The sequence below is a fragment of the Macaca thibetana genome, chromosome 15 (genome assembly GCF_024542745.1).
Source record: "Macaca thibetana thibetana isolate TM-01 chromosome 15, ASM2454274v1, whole genome shotgun sequence".
Classification (NCBI taxonomy): domain Eukaryota; kingdom Metazoa; phylum Chordata; class Mammalia; order Primates; family Cercopithecidae; genus Macaca; species Macaca thibetana.
The window spans coordinates 82,772,221-82,794,948 of record NC_065592.1 but is presented as its reverse complement, the minus strand read 5'-3'; the positions used below and the strand labels follow the sequence as shown (position 1 = coordinate 82,794,948).

The following is a 22,728-nucleotide window of genomic DNA, read 5'->3' as shown; positions in this document are numbered from 1 at the left end:
TACTTCCCCCTGCCCCTCACTCAAGCAATCCTCCCACCTCAGCCTCCCAAGTAACTGGGACCACAGATGCACACCACCACGCCCAGCCTATTTTTGTATGTTTTGTAGAGACTGGGTTTCACTATGTTGTCCAGGCTGGTCTCAAACTTCTGAGCTCAAGCCATTTGCCCACCTCAGCCTCCCAAAGTGTTAGGATTATAGGCGTGAGCCACTGCACCTGGCCATCTCATTCACTTAAATTATTTATTGAGTGACTTACCTGCAAAAAGCTATGTAAAATGCTGGTACCAGGCACCTTGGATTTCGTGACTAATAGTGATGATAATGATAATATCTAACATTTATTATATGTCTGGTTCCAAGCTAAATGGTTTACATGCATTGTCACATTTAAACTCAACAGCAATCCTGTGAGATAGAAAGGTGCTATTCTTCTCATTTAATAGGAGGAACCAGACTGGGAGTTGGTTAACCTAGTTCAAGGTTACACTGGAATTTTCCTAGTCTGTCTCTAGGTGGGTGGAGTTGGGCATGAGTGCTTGCTGATCTGGACCCCTTGGGTTTCCGCCAGTGGGAAGAGACCCTGTGTTTTACGTGGTTCTCTTGGGTTTGGTCCCAGAGCCACCAGTCTTCAGCTGTCTACTCTTTTGTTGTTCTAACTCTGGCTCGTGGTTGGTTTTCACGAACCTCAGTTAGGAGTGTCAGCAGAAATCTTGGACTCTGACCACACCTACTCTGTATTTTCCATAGTTATCCAGAAGCTGCTTCCTTCCTGTTGAAAAATAACCTGGTTGTGGGCCCGAAGCTGTATTAGTCAGGACAACAGAATCCAAACAGGGACTGGCTTAATAAAAAAAAATGAAACTTTATTGGTTCAGGTTACAAACACATCTAGGGGTAGCTCTCGTTTCGGTGTCTGTGGATACAGGCACTCAGTGTCTGCCTCGCTATGGCTCCGTTTTGCTGCCTTTTGCTATGGCCTCAATCGTGGGGTTGGCAGGGCTGTCTCCAAATAGTGGCGAGATGGCTGCCCACAGTTCCAGACTCATATCCTGCCACTTAAACCCCAAGGAAAGACGGTTTTCCATTCGCAATGATTCCAGCAAAAGTTCCAGGCTTTAAGCTCTATGACTAGTTCAGATTGTGTGCCCCATCCCTGAAATGAATCACTATGGCATGACTGGGTCACATCCAATCTCTGAGTCTGGAGGTGTGGGGTCACCCTCCCTGGAATTACATGTACCCAGAATGGGGAAGGAGTTGTTGCCAAAAGGAAATTTAATGTGTTATTTATTCTTCAAAAGGGAACAAATGCCAGACAGGCAAAACCCACACCTATTCACTCCATCTTCCCATTTCGTTATTTATTTATTTCTATTTGTATTTTTTTGAGACAAAGTCTCGCCCTGCTGTCCAGGCTGGAGTGCTGCAGCACGATCTCGGCTCGCTGCAACTTCTACCTCACGGGTTTAAGCCATTCTGGTGCCTCAGCCTCCCGAATAGCTGGTATTACAACCACATACCACCATGCCAGGCTAATTTTTGTATTTTTAGTAGAGATGGGGTTTCACCAGGTTGGCCAGGCATGTCTTGAACTCCTGACCTCAGGTGATCCACCCCCCTCAGCCTCCCAAAGTGCTGGAATTACCCGTGTGAGCCACCATGTCCGGCTATCATCCGATTTAGAACTACCAATAGGATTTTCCAAAGAACAGAGTTTGACAAAATGAGAGGCAAACAGTGTGATAATTTTTTTTTTCTATATATTTTTCTTTCTTTTGATGGGAAAGAGCTCTGAACTATCTCTGGAGTTCAGCCTGAAAGACAGATAGGCCATAAGTGAAGGTACAGAAGGGTCTTTGCAGAAGATAGATGGTTTTGACAGGTATTACATATGCTTGGGCAAACACCCACTGGCCCTCCTGAGTGGATGTTCTAGAAGCCGATACCAAAAGCCTCACATGGAACAAGTATAACAGCAGCAGGGTGAACTTCAAAGCCATTGACTTAGTTTTAATTCCAGCCTGTCCATTTTAATGTCCAGAGAAACAAATCATGTTTACAGGAACATTTATTACCCTATGTGCTAATAGATAAAAGCCTAGTCTGTACAAAGACGAGTTGTTTATATGGCAGTTCCCACTGAGGTTCGGAAATGTATTCAGTGTGCACAGTGCCCAAGAAAAACACTGTAATAAATCATAAGAGGCAAAAAGTCGAGCTTAAAAACAACTTAACAAAAACGCATAAAAGTGACTTAACTCCCTGTGCTACCGTAATTCTACAGTAGTTTTGTACCATTACCATTTTAATGAAAATAAGCAGAATGACAACCAAGCAGCTGGCTTTCTCTCGTATTGCAATCTATAGTCATGGCCAGCCCCAAAATGCTTGTTCAGTGAGCATTATCGCACTGAAGTGGGGGTTCCCAGTGTGAAAAACACAGGCTATTTTCTCTAACCTGAGGCATTTCTTTTTCTTTTTTTTCCTAATTGATTTTATTTTATTTATTTTTTTAATTTTTTTAATTTTTTTTTTTTTTGAGACCCAGAGTCTCACTCTGTCGCCCAGGCTGGGGTGCAGTGGCCAGATCTCAGCTCACTGCAAGCACCGCCTCCTGGGTTTACGCCATTCTCCTGCCTCAGCCTCCCGAGTAGCCGGGACTACAGGTGCCCGCCACCTCGCCCGGCTAGTTTTTTGTATTTTTTAGTAGAGACGGGGTTTCACCGTGTTAGCCAGGATGGTCTCGATCTCCTGACCTCGTGATCCGCCCGTCTCGGCCTCCCAAAGTGCTGGGATTACAGGCTTGAGCCACCGCGCCTGGCCTTTTTTGTTTTTTTTGAGACAGTCTCACTCTGTTGCCCAGGCTGGAGTGCTGTGGCATGATCTCGCTCACTGCAACCTCCGCCTCCCAGATTCAAGCAATTCTCCTGCCTCAGCTTCCTGAGTAGCTGGGACTACAGGCACGTGCCACTACATCCAGCTAATTTTTGTATTTTTAGTAGAGATGGGTTTTACTATGTTGGCCAGGCTGGTCTCGAACTCCTGGCTCATGTGATCCACCCACCTTGCCCTCCCAAAGTGCTGGGATTACAGGCGTGAGCCACTGCAGCCAGACTAATTTTTTTTTTTTTTTTTTTGTAACGGAGTCTTGCTCTGTTGCCCTGACTAGAGTGCAGTGGTACAATCTCTGCTCACTGCAACCTCCGCCTCCCGGGTTCACATGATTCTCCTGCCTCAGCCTCCCAAGTAGCTGGGATTACAGGTGCCAGCCACCACACCCAGCTAATTTTTGTATTTTTAGTAGAGACAGGGTTTCATCATGTTGGCCAGACTGGTCTCGAACTTCTGACCTTAAGTTATTTGCCCGCCTCGGCCTTCCAAAGTGCTGGGATTACAGGTGTGAGCCACAGCACCCAGCTAATTTTTGTATTTATAGTGGAGACGGGGTTTCACCATGTTGGCCAGGCTGGATTTCTTGAGACAGGGTCTCGCTCTGTTGCCCAGGCTGGAGTACAGTGGCACAATCATAGCTCATTGCATCCTTAAGCTCCTTGGCTCAAGTGATCTCTCACCTAGGTCTCCTGAATAGCTGGGACCGCAGGCACGCACCACCATGTCCAGCTAATTAAAAAAAAATGTTTTTATTTTTCTTTTAGAGATGAGATTTTGCTATATTGCTCAGGCTGGTCTCGAACTCCTGGCCTCAAGTGATCCTCCTGCCCCAGTCTCCCAAACTGTTGAGATTACAGGCCTACACCCAGCCTAACCGAGGCATTTCTTCTCAAAGCCTTGCTTGCTCCTAATTTTCAAAACATGCCCAAAGGCATACATGCCTTTAAAACAACTTAATAAAAATGCATAAAAGTGACTTATGCCTTTGGGCATGTTTTGAATGGAATACATGCCCAAAGAGGGGACTGTGTTCCTTTTCTGAGATCTCCGGGGGAGGGTTGAGTGGGGGCTGTTTTGTGAAGGGTGGACAGCTCCGACCTGCAGTTCTTTGTGGTCTTTGGTGCCAAACACCAAGCCATGTGACTTAGTGGCTCACTTCATCCCAGGAGTAGAAGAGTTAAAAGCTTGAAAAGCTGCTGGTGGCCCATGTGGCATGTCTGAGTAGGATTTATGGTCACTGCAGCCATACTGTGGTGTGGGGGTTACATACCATACAGTGTGCATACAGTGTGCAGAGGTTGAGCCCAGAGGGAAAAAGCTGGATGAAACACTTGTTGGAGTGGCATCACTTTTCACCATGAGTCCTTATGAATGCCACAGCCCAGCAGGTAGAGTAGATGTTGACTAATCAGGCATCGGTCTCTCCATTTCTGCTGCTGGGGGACAATCATTTTCTTGGCAATTCAGGGTCTCAGTTACTTCTGTATTAAATTATATTCTCTTTTGGCTAAATGTTTGCAAAATCAGGTTCTCTCTGTCTGATTTAGGGTCCCTTGCCTTTCCTTCCCCTGACAGTGATCTTCTGTTTGGTGGGCTTGGGGCTCATCTCTTGTTTCAGCTGCATGGGAGAGCCATCCATGTTGCATGCTGTCCTTTGACCTTGTGATGATGTCCACTGAGATGTCTGTCATGCACTTGCCTGTGTCCCCATCCTCACAGGCTGACATCAGTGGCTCTAGGTGTTAGATCCTTGCACTGTGACCCAGTCCTCTTGTAGATTTCTCCAACAGCACAGTTTTGGGCTCAGGAACTCCATCCTTTTCCCCACCCTGCGCTTAGAAAGGTGCACGCACTGAGACCCCTCTCAGCTGTAGCTCCCCAACTCCTCAGGTGTCACGGCCTGTGCAGGGCTTCCGAGAGGGCCTTATTTGTATAAGACACCTCTGTGTCTCTAATACAGTCCTACCAGCTCTTTCTCTTTCTCTTTTTCTGCCCCTCATGTCTTAGTTGGAAGATCTGGCAAATTGAGAGTTTTTTAAGCTCACGGACTTTTTTTTTTTTAAACCAGAAAATAAACACCAACTTTATTAATATAATAGCAACAGAAAGAGTTTCCAATTTCTCAAAAGGAAAATGACATGACACCAGCACAAGTGTTAAATGAGTTTTCTAAATGCTACTTTGAAAATTAAAGCTCAGTGGCAACTTATTTATTCTAAACTATGTCTGACCACCCCCCTCCCCCGAGGCAACGCATATGGAAGGAAGGGCCTGGAAGGCAGAGAATTAGAAAAAAAGGCACTGTGAAAGGTCAGTGTCTGTGCTTTTAGTTTGAGTCTGGGCTCTTCTTTCACATCTAATCCCATTTTGTGCATAAAACTGAAGGAGCAATTTGAAACCTGGTTTTAATTTGGTCACACACTGTTGTGCAGGGCGTCCTTGGGCACATCATCTGCCCTCTGAGTTGGCTTCATCTAAAACATGACAGGTTTAATTCCCTGGTGATAAAAATCATCAAAAATGCAAAGATTCCAAGAATCTGTTCTTGGGATAGCTTTGCCATTAGGCATTTATATCTTGTTCAATATTTAATGCCTAGGTGGATATTTATTATCTATCTTTCCCACAATTAGCTGGACAGAGGCAGCAGAGTCTGGGATGGTGGGAATTACCTAGTCTGGGCCAGGATCTGGTCTTTGAAGGGCTAGCTGTGTGGTTGTGGGGAGGTTGCATCATCTCTCTGGGCCTTTGGAGGATCACTAAGATTTCATCCACCTCTAAATTCTGTGACTCTGACTTATATGGTCTTTTATCACACTACACCACGAGGCAGATCTTCATTGTGTTAAAAATGTATGTTTAGGGTCCGCATTTTGCCTCTGCACTATTTTTAGTTTTCAGGCAGGGACATATAACTGAGACTTCAAGACCGCTCTTGGCCAGGTGCAGTGGCTCATGCCTGTAATCCCAGCACTTTGGAAGGCCGAGGCAGGAGGATTACTTGAGCCCAGGAGTTTGAGACCAGCCTGGACTACATAGTGAGACCCCTGTCTATACAAAAAATAAGCAAAATTAGCTGGGTGTGGTGGCATGCACCTGTGGTCCAGCTACTTGGGAGGCCGAGGTGGGAGGATCACTGGAGGCTGGGAGGTTGAGGCTGCAGTGAGCTGAGATCATGTCACTGGGTGACGGAGCAAGACCTTGCCTCACAGGAAAAAAAAAAAAATGTATAGCTTTTACTGAATCAAGAACCTAAAGAGTCAGGAATCTGTTGTCAGCCGGGCACGGTGGCTCATGCTTGTAATCTTAGCACTTTGGGAGGCCAAGGCAGGAGGATCACCTGAGGTCAGGAGTTCAAGACCAGCCTGGCCAGCATGGTGAAACCCTGTCTCTAATAAAAATACAAAAATTAGCTGGGCATGGTGGCAGGTGCCTGTAATCCCAGCTACTTGGGAGGCTGAGACACAAGAATTGCTTGAACCTGGGAGGCGGAGGTTGCAGTGAGCCGAGATCGCGCCACTGCACTCCAGCCTGGGTGACAGAGCAAGACTCCATCTCAAAAAAAAAAAAAAATTCTGTTGTCTGCTGTCTTTTGTTTGAGGTCTGCTGGGACCGCATGTGCTGTCTCACAGATAGCTGAGTTGGGAACGTGTGAATGATATTTGGATAGGCTTGCTTCTTAGACTCCAGCATGCTTCAATGAGGAAGTGCTGCGTACAGATGTCACAGACACACCCACTTACCATTTCAGAACCTAAAGCCTAGGACAAGTTGCTCTCTACAGATAAACATAGAGATCCAGAAGTAAAATCTCACACCTAAGCCCTACACTGTCTCTGTTGTATCAACAAATAAAATATAAACGGAAGCCAAATCACAAAAAGGATTCAGTGAGAGGTCAGAAGCAAATGGTAGTAATATGATGGGATGGCATTCAGGCAAGATTATTCTTACAAAGCCTATCCAACATTTTTATTCATTCAAAACATCTATATGCAAAGCAATATTTCTGCTAAACAGGAGACTTTTGAATGAATGATTTTTGAGTTCAGTGTTCATTGAAATGATGTATGCAGAAAAATGTGGACTCGTCTGTGCCCAGGAACGGCCTGCACACCTCTTCTGTAATGTGTTTTTTTTTTTTTTTTTTTTTTTTTTTTGAGACAGAGTCTCGCTGTGTCTCCCAGGCTGGAGTGCAGTGGCGCGATCTCGGCTCACTGCAAGCTCCGCCTCCCGGGTTTACGCCATTCTCCCGCCTCAGCCTCCCGAGTAGCTGAGACTACAGGCGCCCGCCACCACGCCCGGCTAGTTTTTTGTATTTTTAGTAGAGACGGGGTTTCACCATGTTAGCCAGGATGGTCTCGATCTCCTGACCTCGTGATCCACCCGCCTCGGCCTCCCAAAGTGCTGGGATTACAGGCTTGAGCCACCGCGCCCGGCCCTCTTCTGTAATGTGTATTGGTGGTTCTGCACATGAGGGTAATGGAGAATGGGAAAAAAGCAACTGTTCATGTTTCATACCTGCATGTCGACATTGCTTTTTGGTGGGGAGGGAAGCCAGATGGTGATGGACAATGGGGTGCTTGAGGCCTAGGGTCAGGGCAGGTCTGTGTGGATGCATGCCCCACCAGCCTGGCCCATGAAAAAATGCTTAGACTCAAATTTTTGCACTTCTTCACGATCTGACTCCTCATCTGCTTTCTAACAAGGATGCTCCTTTGATGGGCAACCCTACTGTTGCTGTTTGTGCAGCAAAGGAAGGAAGGAAGGTTCCTGTCCATTCTTATAAGAGGGCCATGTCCCTTTCACATATGGAAAAAGTAGGAGAGGTGGAAATAGAGGAGTGAGAAAACAGATATAGTATATTCAGGAAGTTTCTGACTTTCTCCTTTTTTTTTTTTTTTTTTTTTGAGTCTGCGTCTCACTCTGTCACCCAGGCTGGAGTGCAATGGCACGATCTCAGCTCACTGCAACCTCCACCTCCTGGGTTCAAGTGATTCTCCTGCCTCAGCCTCCCGAGTAGCTGGGATTACAGGTGTGTGCCACCACGCCTGGCTAATTTTTGTATTTTTAGTAGAGATGGGGTTTTGCCATGTTGGCCAGGATGGTCTCAACCTCTTCACCTCAAGTGATCCACCTGCCTTGGCCTCCCAAAGTGCTGGATTACAGGCGTGAGCCATCACACTGGGCCAGAAAGTTTCTGACTTTCTGACAATAAATTTGAGAAGAAGACAAAATGACTCTTCTCCTCTCTTTGGTCATGGATCAATTACTGAAGTGTCCAGTAATTTCTCAATAGAAAATAAATCACCCCCTGCCCTCCACTTCCATGCCCATGGAATCTATTCCTTTACAAATTTTTAAGAGATGAGGTCTCACTAGGTTGCCTATGCTGGTCTTGAACCCTGGGCCTCAAGCAGTCCTCCCTCCTCAGCCTTCCAAAGTGCTGGGATTACAGGTATAAACCACCATGCCTGGCCTGGAATATATTCTTGATCAAGCCATTTGTGGAACGGTTTAAACTCAGATGTACCACTGTTTTCAGTAAGACTTTTAAAAAATATTAAAATAACTTTTTCCAACCTTTTCTCATAAGAGAAATATATACTCACTGTTTAAAAAATCAGAAAACATAGGGAAAAATTACAAAAGGAAGTATAAGTTATTCTTTATCTCCTCACTGGAGGTAGATAGTAACTGTTCAAATTTTGTATATATTCTTTTTACTTAAAAAACTTTTTTAAAATTTTAAGTTGTAGTAGAGATGGGGTCTTACTGTGTTGCCCAAGCTGGTCTTGAACTCCTGACCTCAAATAGTCCTCCTGCCTCAGCCTCCCAAAGTGTTAGGATTACAGGCGTGAACCACCTCACTCAGCCCACATTTTGGGGGACAACAGGATTTTTTCTCTCCATATATATTCACACACTTATGCAGCTGATCATACATCATTCTTCTCAGTTAGTAGTGTAGGGCTAACATCTTCCCATTTCATGATATAACAGTCTGGTACCTTTTTCACAGGTACATATTAGTCCCCTGTAAGGACATACTGTATGTATTAAACCAGCCCTTTATTGTTGAGCATTTAAGTTGTTACTACCTTTTAGCTCTCATGAGCAATGCTGGTATCCCTTTTCGTGTCTCTATCTAATTATTTATCAAATTAATTGCCAAAAATAATCTGCAGGAGAATATTGCCAGATGGCCCTGGATTAATTATAAATCCCACCAGTGTGGTACAGGGCCTGTTTCCTCCTGCCTCCACCAGTGGTTGGTGTGAACAGATTTTTTAACGTTTTCACTGACCTCACAGATATCTTGCTGGTGTCTTCTTTGGCATGTTTTGATTACTTGTGAGATTGAATATATTTTCATATTTATTTCTTGGTCATTAGTATTTTATTTATTTATTTGTTCGTTTGTTTGTTTATTTATTTATTTAGAGGCAAGGTCTGGCTCTGTCACCGAGACTGGAGTGCAGTGACATGATCTCAGCTCACTGCAACCTCTGTCTCACAGAGATCAAGTGATCCTCCCACCTCAGCCTCCTGAGTAGCTGGGACTGTAGGTGTGCACCACAAAGCCTGGATAATATTTGCATTTTTAGTAGAGATGAGGTTTCGCCATGTTACCCAGGCTGGTCTCAAACTCCTGGGCTCAAGCAGTCTGCCCGCCTCGACCTCCCAAAGTGCTGAGATTACAGGCATGAGCCACCACGCCCGGCCAGTATTTCTTATTTTATAAATTATTTATTTGCATCCTTGCCCACTTTTATTAAGTTGGGCTATTCTTTTTGATTTGCAAGTCTTTTCTGTGTTACAGATTTTAACCTTTTGTCATATGCTACAATTTATTTTATTCATTTATTATTTTGATTCTTAAATTTTTCTACCTATATATATTTTTAACATTTTTACGTATTCAGAACTATCCTTCAAGTAGGATTTTGCTTTTGGTTTCATGTTTAGAAAGTCTCTCTTCATTCCAGGATTCTAAAAATATTCACCTATATTTTATCGTTATGGCTTTATTTTTTACATTTACATTTATAACCCATTTGGAAATCATTTGAGTGAAAAGTATGAGGTAGGGATTAAGATTTATTTTTTTTTTCTTTTACCTGATGTCTAAGCCACTTACTGAATTAAACATTTTTTGTTTCACTGATTTGAAATTCCCCATTTACCATTTACAGAATCCCTATAGATTCTTAGGGTTATTTTCAGACCCTACTCTGTTCCACTGATTTGTCTTTTCCTGTGCTGCTATCTCACTATCTTAATTATTACAGCTTTAATAATACATTTTAATAACTACTGTTGCAAGTGCTCAGTTATTATTTGTTCTTCTGCAAAATTTTCTTGGCAAGTTGGGCATGTTTATTCCTCCAAATGAACTTCAGAAATAATTTTGTCAAGTTCTAGAAAAAGAAATTCTTATGGTGTGTGTTAATTTCATAGATGAATTTGTACAGAATTGCCGTATTCACACCATTGAGCCTTACCATTCAGAGGCACAGGGAGCATTTCATTTGTTCATTTTCTTTTACATCAAAGCTTTTGCATTTCTTCACCAAGGTCCTGAACTTTTATTGTTAGGCTTATTCTGACTGGTTATGGCTAGCATGTAAGAAAACCAGTGCTCTTTTGTATAGTTACACCTGTGAATGCACTTTTAATTTAGATTAGATTTTTCAGTTATCTTGAACTTTTTTCAAAGAGAAAGTTATGTCAACTGCAAATAATTCTTATTTTATAAGCCCCCTTCTTCTCAATTTACTTCTTATTTTATCCAATTGCACTCATTAGTATTTCCTGGAAAATGTTAAATTATAGCAATGGGAGTGGGTGTCCATTTATGCTTTGGGCTAGACTTTAGTAGTAATACTACCTTTATTTTACTGTTGACCTTGCCGAGGAAAGGTTCCAGAGCTGATCTTTTATCCTGCTGAGGAATTATTTTATTTTCCTGAAAGCTTTTATTAGGGATGGTTGTTCAATTTTATCACATACTATTTTGTACATGATAAGTGTGTATATGATACTGTGTGTGTGTGTGTGTGTATGAGCTATTAAATGGAATATCAGTATGATTTAATAACATCAAGTTATCCTTTTGAAAATTACATTTCTTTTGTAGAGTTGGGGTCTTACTCTGTTGTCCAGGTTGGTCTTGATCTCCTGGGCTCAAGCAGTCCTCCCATCTCAACCTTCCAAAGTGCTGGGATTACAGGTGTGAGCCACACAACCAACCCAAATGACTCTTTTATCTATGGAATCCTAGTGCTGTTTTTGCAATCAGAAATACTCTTTTTTTTTGAGACAGGGTCTCACTCTCACCCAGGCTGGAGTGCAGTGGCACAATCACAGCTCACTGCAGCCTCAACATTTGGGCTCCAGCGATCTTCCCGCCTGAGCCTCCCAAGTAGCTGGGACCACAGGCAAGCACCACTATGCCTGGCTAATTTTTTGTATTTTTGGTAGAGATGGGGTTTCACCACATTGCCCAGGCTGGTCTTGAACTTCTGTGTTCAAGTGATCCATCTTGAACAGCTGAGCGTTATTTTTCTTCCAAAAGAAGACTTGATTTTGTACATCTGCAGGAAACCTTAATGCTTAATTGGCACTTTTTGAGTTCTCTTCTGAAAAGGAGGCCTAAATCCCTTAGATTTGTCTTTTACCAGATTGGTTTACTTTTGCTAGATGCAATGGAAGCTTTCGATTTTGTATTTTTGACCTTCCTGCCTCCATTCAAGTTAGACCCATCCCTATATTTGGGTGGGGCAGGGAAGATGAGAAGAACCAGGTAGGAAAGAGACGACATTCAGATGGTAGGCCTCCCTGACCCCAGGCAGGACTTCAGTGGCAGCCTGGACAGCTCAGGGAGCCTGGGGAGGGTTGCCTGTGTCCAGTGAGCAAGGCTGGCACTTGCCAAAGGCCCAGCCTCTGTCTTCTCTATGGAGATCTCACCTCCATTCATTTCAGGACTGCCCACAAAAAAATAGGCTTCGTTTGGCATCATCAACTAATCAGCAGTTGAGGAGGCTCCCTCTCAAAAGCAGCAAGTGTCCTTTTGTGCTAAGTAGGCAAGCACAAAGCCAGGGGCCCCAGTCCGCTGCTCTCGCACCCTCCGTAGGCCCAGGAGAATTCTGGAGGCCTGATCTGTCTCTGCAAAGAAAGTCTTTTACACATTGTGTGCAGCGTTCAGTAGCTTTTTTGATCACATTTATTTTATACTCTGAACTGAGTCAGTCAGCGAGAGGTGCTTAGCTTGTTACTGAAAGGGGTGGGGAGTGGTATATAAATAATGAGAACTCAGAGAAACTTGTGCTGTTAACAGCTGTTCTCCAGTAAAGCAGTTTATTGTGTCACTGCCTCTGGGTGTGTTTTCCGGTGAAGGCCAGAAATAATGCAGTGGTACAAGTCTGTTGGGTACTTTTTTCCCTTTTCCCAGGAGGATGGTAACTCTCTCATTAATACTAAAGACAGGTTTAAAGATTCTCTAATTGATAATTGCATTGCTGTGTGGTTTGTTCGGCATGAAGGCTGACCATTCTCCTTTAAACCTTAGCACTGAGCCTCAAGGAGAGGGCCTGACTTGGTTTCCCCCAGGCTGCCAGCTGAAGGTCAAGTCGCCGTCTCTCTAGGCCAGTCCTCTCCCCCTCTGCAGATCATCTCTGGTCCCATTCAGCCTTAATTCTGTTCTTGTCTACCTGTGACTTCCCCATTCCATGCTATCTTAAGTGCAAAACATCTATCATTTTCTAAATAATGCCTTATTATATGACTGTCATTAACTTATATGCCGGGATGTTAGATTAAACATCACGGCCTCTTAGATCCAAACTCTCCACTGTGTTAAAAAGGTGGGAGATTTTTCAAAGGGCTGCAAATTGTAGGTCCCTCAGCAGAATCCAGCCTGCATACACACCACTGGGTGGCACCATAATTTATAATGTTGAACTTGAATGCCTCTAAGTAGCGGAAGCACCCTTCAGCCCACCATGGAATCCATTACGATCTATGATTGAATGCACCTGCTCCCACCCTGCCCCTGACCTTTTTTTAATGTGTCTGGCTCCTGAAGACATTTGCATTTACAAATTCTGGTGTATGCCAGTTAGAAGTTCAAGTCCTCTGTTATTTATTTATTTATTTATTTATTTATTTATTTATTTGAGACAGGGTCTCACCCTGTTGCCCAGACTGGAGTGCAGTGGCGTGATCTTGGCTCACCACAACCTCCGCCCCTCGGGTTCAAGCGATTCTCATGCCTCAACCCCAGTAGCTGGGATTATAGGTGTGCAACACCATGCCCAGCTTCAAGTCTTTTGATTGAGATCAGGAATCAACTAACTTTTCACAAAAGGGCCCGATAGTAAATATTTTCAGTTTTGCAGGTTGTACAGTCTCTGTGGGCAACTGCTCAACACTGCTGTTTTGAAAATGCAGCTGTAGATAATACTTAAACCAATGAGCATGGCTGTTTCCAATAAAACTATATGCAGACAAGGAAATTTTAATTTCATATAATTTTCTCCTGTCATGAAATATTCCTTTAATTTTTTTCAACCACTTAGTAAAAACCGAATATAAGAATCGTATAACTTTTCTTAGCTCATAGCAGGCCAGTTTTGGCCAGTGGGATGTGGATTGCTAGCCCCTGATTTAGATCACTGACCAAAAAGTTTTTAAAGGTTTTCCAAAGGATGCCAGATAAATCAAAATGATCCCGGGCCTTTTATACTAGCAACTCACTTCCAAGCAGATCTTTTTTAAATGCGTGAAAAACGGTAAACTTGAATTATACAAATTACATGAGCCTAACAAAGGCTTCTATTGGCTCTAGATTTTCTTGGGGCTCTGTGGGTGGCCCTCTCTGCTCTCTGTGAAACACTTCAGGGATAAGGATGCTAGGTCAATGACAGCACTTGGATTAGAAGCAATGAGAACCATCACAAAATGACAGCTCCAAGGGGCAGTCAAGAGAGTATCACTGTCAGCTAGATCGAAAGTGAATTCAGTGGGAACAGACCCTGATTACACTTGAAATATATGTAAGTCACAAGCATAGAAACTTAATAGTTCTCCTGTTCTGATGGCTTCATGCCAGTTTTCCACGATCACTTCTATAAAGCCATCTTCCGAACACAGCGAGAGTATCTTATTTCTTTTCCAATCCTAGCCCACAGCTGAATGGTCTTCTGTTCCATTTTCCCCGCGGTGGACACAGATCCCCTCAACTAAATGAACCCCCTCCTCTCACGACTCACTTGAAAGAAATGAGTACCTGCCAGTGAGGAGGCTAAGCCACATTAGCGCTCCTCCAAGAAAACCACTTCTAATGAGCTTTTGTCTTAACAAGCATTGAGAAAACACTGAGCTCTTCCTTTCATTGTTCTCCTCCCCGCCACATCAGAAAGGAGTGGAGAAAGGGCTCCAAAAAGGACCGAGCAGAGAGGGTATTTTGTTTTGGTTTGGTTTGGCTCTTTGCAACTTACCATTCTATGAGTTCTGACCCCTTGTTATATTTTTAATAGAACATGTTTAGAAAAACATTTCCCCCATAGCTGCTTCACTGGGGTTAAAGAGGACTTCACTGCAGTCTAATTCTGGAATGGCTCAGGTTTCTCCAGTAACCAGTAATATCTGAGCAGATTTCAATGTGAGTGACCAGGAGAGAGAGAGAGAGAGAGAGTGTGTGTGTGTGTGTAAAGTTTGAGCATTTACCAAATGCTTGGCACCATGAGTAGGACAAAAGTCATCATACATGACATTGTTTTAGCCTCAAGAAGCCCAGCCTTGTTGGGTTGTAACAATCTGTATTTTGACTTTTGCTCAAAGGTCTGGTGAAGTGGGTTAAAATGCTGTTTCTCTAATAGAAGTTGCAGAAGTGTAGTTTTCAACTCCATGTCTTTGTTGAGTTTTTCAGGGGAGACTTTTTTTTTTCCTTTTTGCAGCCCCATCCCCGAGCATCAAAATGCATTAATAACCCTATCTCCTACCTTGAGTAGGACCCAGCATTCATTGGTCTGCTATTGCCTTCTGCTGCCATAGCTTTTCAACTCAGAGTTCCATAAGGGTTTATACGTAGATCTGCACATAGAGAATCAACTGCTACAGATTCATTTTACCCACATTGGGTTTCCTCGAAAAGTACTTTGTACAGGGTGTTGTTATGACTATCATTCTGCTTAGAAGACAGCAGAGAGCCTTCATCATGAATAGATTATCACAAAGGTGATAGATTTGGTTGGTTTTGTTTTGTTTTATCATATTTCTGCATCTCATCAGCACAGGTTAAGAGAAGCTGGGGAAAATAGAATGAATAATTTTGGATGACTCAAATGCACCACGCTGGACAGCTCCCAGCCTCTGCAGTTTCTCTATGGGTTCCAGGAAGGCCGGGACAGGAGTGAGAAAATATTCACTCCTCACACCTAGCCAAGGAGTGTCTGGAGAGTTCTGTGGAAACCAGGAGCCTGTGTGTCCTCTGTCTGTGCAGCAGCTGTTGTCGGCTGTGCTTGGAAAGGTGTAAAGAGTAGGCAGAGGCAGGCTTTTGGGAGCCGGGCGATGGCAGTCACTTACAAGGGGAGCAAGTGAGGTTCCTATCTTCAACAGTTCGTCTGCTTGTCTGCCTGTGTGTGTCCTCCCCAAATGCGGACACAGACCCTCCCCTGCCTTCACCTTGTGGGTGGGGCACAGTAGGAGGTTCTGGATGCTGGCCTGATCACATCTGGCAGGCAGGGCTTAGCTGCATTTTCAGTGGGACACAGATGTTAGCATGAATCCAAGGAAAGCAATCGGAAAGAGGGATGTGGAAGCTGTCAAGTCCCCAGGACCCCCAGGAGTCAGGACAGCCATGTGGCCAAGAGCACAGGCCTTGGTAGACAGGGCCAGTTCATGACTCTGCTTTCCAGTTATGTGAGCCTGAGTACACAGTCTAACCCTCTAAGCCTCAGTTTTCTCATCTGTGAAATGGGGCAACCTTGTGGGGTGCTTGTGAGAATTCAGTGAAAAGGGCACAGGAAGCCCTTAGCTCTATGCTTAAACAATGTTAGTTTGTCTTTTATGAGGAATATGGAAGAAACTGGAATTGTTTGGAAACTGGAGAAGAGATTAGAGAAAGACGTATCTGCAGATTTTTAAAGGATTAATGTGTGGCACAAGGAACAAACTTTTTTTTTTTTGAGACAGAGTCACTCTGTCGCCTAGGCTGGAGTGCAGTGGCATGATCTTGGCTCACTGCAACCTCCACTTCCTGGGTTCAAGCAATTCTCCTGTCTCAGCCTCCCAAGTATCTGGGATTACGGGCACATGCTACCATACCTAGCTAGTTTTTGTATTTTTAGTAAAGGCAGGGTTTCATCATGTTGGTCAGGCTGGTCTCGAACTCCTGACCTCAGGTGATCCACCTGCCTCGGCCTCCCAAAGTGCTGGGATTACAGGCATGAGCCACCACGCCCAGCACAAACTTATTTCTGCTGTTAAGACAATATGACTTAAAGTATGGCCTTTGCAGGAAGGCAGATTTTATATCACTAAAAGATGTGACAGAGATGCTCAGGAACGGAGTGGCCCCTGCACTCAGGAGCTGAGGGAGAAACGCTCACTCCAGATGGGAGGTTGGTTGGACCCAATGCCAGTTCTCTTCCATCCTATGACCCCAAGAAATTTAGCAAAGAGGCTCAGCTTTTTTACTCTTGAAAGAATTTATGAAACCAGCAATTGTGTGGAATAAAACAGAAAAAATAATTTCCAAGGGACCCATTGGGGACCAAATGGCAAGCTCATTTGCTTAGAAGTGTTAGTAACTTCCTCATTGTGTTAGTTTGGGCTGCCGTGGCACACAACCACAGACTGGGTGGCTGAAACAACAGAACCTTATTTCCTCACAGTTCCGGAGACTGGGAGTCCAAGGTGGAGGCGGCGGACGGGTTGGTTTCTTTGGAGGCCTCTCTCCTTGGCTTGTAGATGGTGGCTTCATTGCTGTCTTCCCACCGTCTTCCCTAATCTTCACATGTCTGTGTCCTCGTCTCCTCTTATAAAGACACGAGTCGTGGATTAAGGCCCGCCCTCATGACCTTGTTTAACATCAGTTGCCTCTTTAAAGGCGTTAACTTCAAATGCAGTCATTTTCTGGGGTGCTGGGGGTTAAGGCTTCAACATAGGGATTTTGGGGAGGGGGACACATGACAGTCATCTCCAAGGGATTTATCCTTTGAGTCGTGTTGTTCTTTAAACTGTATCCTGTCTGATTCCTTTCTCTTAGGTGAACGGCCCTTTCCCTGCACGTGGCCAGACTGCCTTAAAAAGTTCTCCCGCTCAGACGAGCTGACGCGCCACTACCGGACCCACACTGGGGAAAAGCAGTTCCGCTGTCCGCTGTGTGAGAAGCGCTTCATGAGGAGTGACCACCTCACAAAGCACGCCCGGCGGCACACCGAGTTCCACCCCAGCATGATCAAGCGATCGAAAAAGGCGCTGGCCAGCGCTTTGTGAGGTGCTGCCCGTGGAAGCCAGGGAAGGATGGACCCCGAAAGGACAAAAGTACTCCCAGGAAGCAGACGCGTGAAAACTGAGCCCCGGAAGAGGCACACCGACGGCACAGGAAGTCACTGCTCTTTGATCAATATTCTGATTTTCCTCTCCCTGCATTGTTTTTAAAAAGCACATTGTAGCCTAAGATCAAAGTCAACAACACTTGGTCCCCTTGAAGAGGCAACTCTCTGAACCCGTCTCTGACTGTTGGAGGGAAGGCGAATGCTTTTGGGTTTTTTGGTTTAGTTTTGTTTTTTTTTTTCTCCTTTTATTTTTTTGGGGGGAGGGTAGGGGGTGGGCGGGGGGGGAGGGGGGTAAGGCCAAGACTGGGGTAGAATTTTAAAGATTCAACACTGGTGTACATATGTCCGACTGGGTGAGTTGACCTGTGGCCTCGCACAGTGATTCTGGGCCCTTTATGCTTGCTGTCTCACAGAATTGTTTTCTTACCTTTTAATGTAATGACGAGTGTGCTTCAGTTTGTTTAGCAAAACCACTCTCTTGAATCACGTTAACTTTTGAGATTAAAAAAAAAAAAAACCGCCATAGCACAGCTGTCTTTATGCAAGCAAGAGCACATCTACTCCAGCATGATCTGTCATCTAAAGACTTGAAAACAAAAATCAGTTACTTATAGTCAATGGGTAAGCAGAGTCTGAATTTATATTAATCAAGACAAACCTTTGAAAGGTTACACTAAGTACAGAACTTTTAAACCTTGCTTTGTATGAGTTGTACTTTTTGAACATAAGCTGCACTTTTATTTTCTAATGCAGAGGATGAATAAGTTAAATACATGCTTTGAGGATAGAAGCAGACATTCTGTTTGGCACCACGTTATAATCTGCTTATTTTACAATATACACGTTTCCCTAAGAAATCGTGGCAGAGATGTGAGGGCAGAATACACACAACAGATGCTGAAGGAGAAGGAGGGTAGTGTTTCGCAAAAGAAAAAGAAAAGAACCAACAGAATTTTAACTCTATTAACTTTTCCAAATTTTCCTATGCTTTTAGTTAACATCATTATTGTATCCCAATGCCACTAGGGGAGAGAGCTTTTGACTCTGTTGGGTTTTATGTAAATGTGTGCATATAGTAATGAGATCTGGAATTTTTTGGTGAAAAAGGTTTGTTGGTCTCCTTCCTGTGTTCCTACAAAACTCCCACTCTCAGGTGCAAGAGTTATGTAGAAGGAAAGGGAGCTGAAATAGAAACAGAAAAATCAACCTTTATAAGTAGTGAACGCCAAGGGAAAATACCACGATGATTTCAGAGGAGACTCTGCAAAATCGTCCCTTTTGGAGAACGTAGGCGACATGGAATACTACGAATGAAATCACATCACTGTATCTTTTACATCAATAGCCTCACCACTAATATGTCTTGTATCTAGGTGTCTATAATGGCTGAAACCACTACATCCATATATGCCATTTACCTGAAAACTTAACTGTGGCCTTTACGAGGCCAGAAAAGTGAACTGAGTTTTCATAGTTAAGAAAAGACCTCAAATGAGGGGAGTCAGCAGTGATCATGGGGGAAATGTTTACATTTTTTTTTTTCTTCAGAAGTAACTCTTTCTGATGATTTTATCTGATATTTAAAACAGGGAGCTATGGTGCACTCTAGTTTATACTTGTGCTCTGAAATGTGTTGTGTAAACATAGGGTGCCTACCTATTTCACCTGACACATACTCGTTTCTGATTCAGAATCAGTGTGGGCTCCTGCAGTGGGCGCGGGTCACGGCTGACTCCAACTTCCAATACAACAGCCATCACTAGCACGGTGTTTTTTTGTTTAACCAACGTAGTTGTATTAGTAGTTCTATAAAGAGAACTGCTTTTAACATTAGGGACTGGGAGCAGTCCATGGGATAAAAAGGAAAGTGTTTTCTCACGAGAAAACATGTCAGGAAAAATAAAGAACACTTTCTACCTCTGTTTCAGATTTTTGAAACACTTATTTTAAACCAAATTTTAATTTCTGTGTCCAAAATAAGTTTTAAGGACATCTGTTCTTCCATACGAAATAGGTTAGGCTGCCTATTTCTTACTGAGCTCATGGAATGGTTCTGCTTATGATACTCTGCACGCTGCCTTTTAGTGAGTGAGGAGTTTGGGGTTGCCTAGCAACTTGCTAACTTGTAAAAAGTCATCTTTCCCTCACAGAAAGAAACGAAAGAAAACAAAGTCAGTGAAAGACAATCTTTATAGTTTCAGGAGTAAATCTATATGTGGCTTTTGTCAAGCACTTAGATGGATATAAATGCAGCAACTTGTTTTAAAAAAATGCACAATTTACTTCCCAAAAAAGTTGTTACTTGCCTTTTCAAGTTGTTGACAAACACACATTTGATATTCTCCTATATGTTATAGTAATGTAACGTATAAGCTCAATACTTTTTATTCTTTGTGATTAAATCCTGTTTTAAAATGTCACAAAACAGGAACCAGCATTCTAATTAGATTTACTATATCAAGATATGGTTCAAATAGGACTACTAGAGTTCGTTGAACACTAAAACTATGAAACAATTACTTTTTATATTAAAAAGACCATGGATTTAACTTATGAAAATCCAAATGCAGGATAGTAATTTTTGTTTACTTTTTTAACCAAACTGAATTTTTGAAAGACTATTGCAGGTGTTTAAAACGAAAGAAAAGCTGTTTTATCTAATACTGTAAGTAGTTGTCATATTCTGGAAAATTTAATAGTTTTAGAGTTAAGATATCTCCTCTCCTTGGTTAGGGAAGAAGAAAGCCCTTCACCATTGTGGAATGATGCCCTGGCTTTAAGGTTTAGCTCCACATCATGCTTCTTTTGAGAATTCTATTTGGTAGTTATAATTACAGAAACTGATTAGTTCGTCAGTTTGCAGATAGATTTAGCACAGTACTCATCACTCTGGATAGATTGAGATGTTCTTTCACAACAGATGATCTGTAACACTGTAAGATACTGATCTTTACAACTGTTTAATCAGTTTTATTTTTGTACAGTATTAGTGACCTAAGTTATTTTGCTGTCCCGTTTTTGTAAATCAAATGAAATTATAAAAGAGGATTCTGACAGTAGGTATTTTGTACATATGTATATATGTTGTCCAAATAAAAATAATAAATGATAAAGACTGAATTGTTCCAGCCATTATGTGTTGTAAAAGGTGGCTATTTCACCATAATGAAAGTTACTTCTTTAACCTGTGTTCACAGGATTTGGGGATGAGTGCAAAGATGATTTTACCCTGTACCTCTTAACACTCGCAATATTTATATAGACTTCTGTGTATATACAAGACCTCTGAGGAAGTAGATGGAATAGAGGTCACTGGAAACCGTTATGTTATGCTGGAGGGGAATATTTATATTTTGGGAGATAAATCACTTTAAGAGGCTTTTAGAGCTCATAAGTGTGCAGGGTGTACTAGGAACTGGTCAGAGAAAGTTGTAAGCTCAGATTGTCCTCCTGAGATACAATATTAATAAGAACACACAAGTTGAGGTTTCATTGGCTCCACAGTAGAAACTAATACCAAGCAAAACAAGCATCAAAGTGTGTGTGTGTGTGTGTGTGTGTGTCTGTGTGTGTGATTTATGCAGATATGTACTAGCTATTACGTATTAATTAAGCTTTTATTGTAAACTAGTCATGGTGTTGGGTGTTTAGGTTTTTCTCGTTTAATCCTTATAGCAGCTCTGTATAGTAGATAATTATTATTATGTACCTATTTCTGATGAGGAAATTGAGGATTGGATAACTTGCCAAGAGGTACATCTAATAAGTGGCACTAACTGTGTAAATTTAGATCTGCTGAATCCAACCCTCCATCTTTCTTTGCCTGCATCACAGCAGCAAGGGATTTACTGGAGTGTACCATTCATTTGACCCATTTTATTGAGCACAGCTATTCATGCCAGGCACTGTTGTCACTGTGGATACAAAGGTGAAAAAACAGACAAGGTCCCTGTGTTCAGGGAGCTTCTGTTAGTAGAGGGAAATACATAGCAAGTAAACAGATTATCCATGTACTCTCAGATAGGGATAAGCATAGTGGCGAGAATAGAATAGGGTGATGTGATTGTGACTTGGAGGGTGGGGAGAGGGTACTACAGATTGAGGAGACAGGGAAGACCTCCCTGAGGGTCTTCACATTTAAGCTGGGACCTAGATGACAAGAAGGAGCTAGCCTCAGAAAATGTGTAGGGAGTGTGGAAGGAGTTTGACAGGAATGTGACCAGCGTTTGGAGGAACAGGATGACAGTGGGGTGGCTGCAATATAAACTGGACGAGAAGAGAAGGGAAGTGCTGGGGCCCAGTTCACAAGGGCCATGTATTGCAGGTTGTAACACGGCGTTTGCTTTTGATTCTAAGGGGAGGGGCAATCTGTTGGAAGTTTTAAAGCAGAATAATGCTACGATCCCACTTGTATTTCAGCAAGCTCTTTCTGAGTGCTAAGGAAAATGGATTTTAGAGGGACAAGAGTGGAAGCTGGGAAACTAGCCAGGAGACTTCTATTTGTCCAGGCAAAAGATGATGGTTTTCCAGACCAGGCGGTTAGCAATGGAGATGGAAAGAAATGAAGGGTTTCAAGAAATACATCAGAGGCAGAGTCATTTGGATTTGGTTATGTTAGGATGTCGGGGGTAAGGCATAAAAAAGTCCAGTAATGACCCTCAAGTCTATGGCCTGAGCAACAAGTAGATGTTACTGCAGAGTGGTGAGGGTGGAGGAAAGGGGGAGAAAGTGGGTGGATGAGGGAAAGGGCATGGGTTCATCTTTGGACATGTTGAGGTTGCAGTGCCTGTCAACTGGGAATGTCAAGAGAACGATTGTATGTATTAGTTCAGATCTCAAAAGAAGTGGACTGGACTGGAAATTTGGATGTCGTAGTCATATTTGACAGTAATTGGAGCCAAAGAAGTGGATGACATCACCTGAGAGAAGAAGTAGTTAGAGCCTAGAACCAAAGAGGAGGAGAAGGAGGAGGCAGAAACGTAGCTCAGGAAATAACAGGACAAACAAAACCCAGAAAATTGCAGGGCTGTTGAGTAAGGGATGGGGTGGGTTAGTCAATTGTGCTGCATGGCATTGAGGAGTATAGTAAGACCAGTGCTGAAAAGTGTCCCCTGAATTTAGGAATCTGAGGTTATTGGTGACTGATTAGAGCCATTTTATTAGAATGGCAGAAATAAACAGCTGGTTGGGGAGGGGGAGAAGTAATCTTGAGGTGAAAATTATAAATAGAAAGTATAGTCAATTCTTGCATAGTTTGCAGAAAACAAAA

The 22,728-nt window shown here is 43.0% G+C and overlaps 1 protein-coding gene across 1 annotated transcript in view; it reads left to right on the top strand.

The window, feature by feature from the left end:
• KLF9 (KLF transcription factor 9) overlaps positions 1-20,574 on the top strand; it is a 29,500-nt gene extending 8,926 nt beyond the window's left edge. Inside the window, exon 2 of the mRNA XM_050760923.1 lies at positions 17,168-20,574. Within this exon, the coding sequence (XP_050616880.1) occupies positions 17,168-17,397 (230 nt within the window). The 3' untranslated portion in view covers positions 17,398-20,574. The remainder of the gene's footprint in view (positions 1-17,167) is intronic.
• The last annotated feature ends 2,154 nt before the right edge of the window (positions 20,575-22,728 follow it).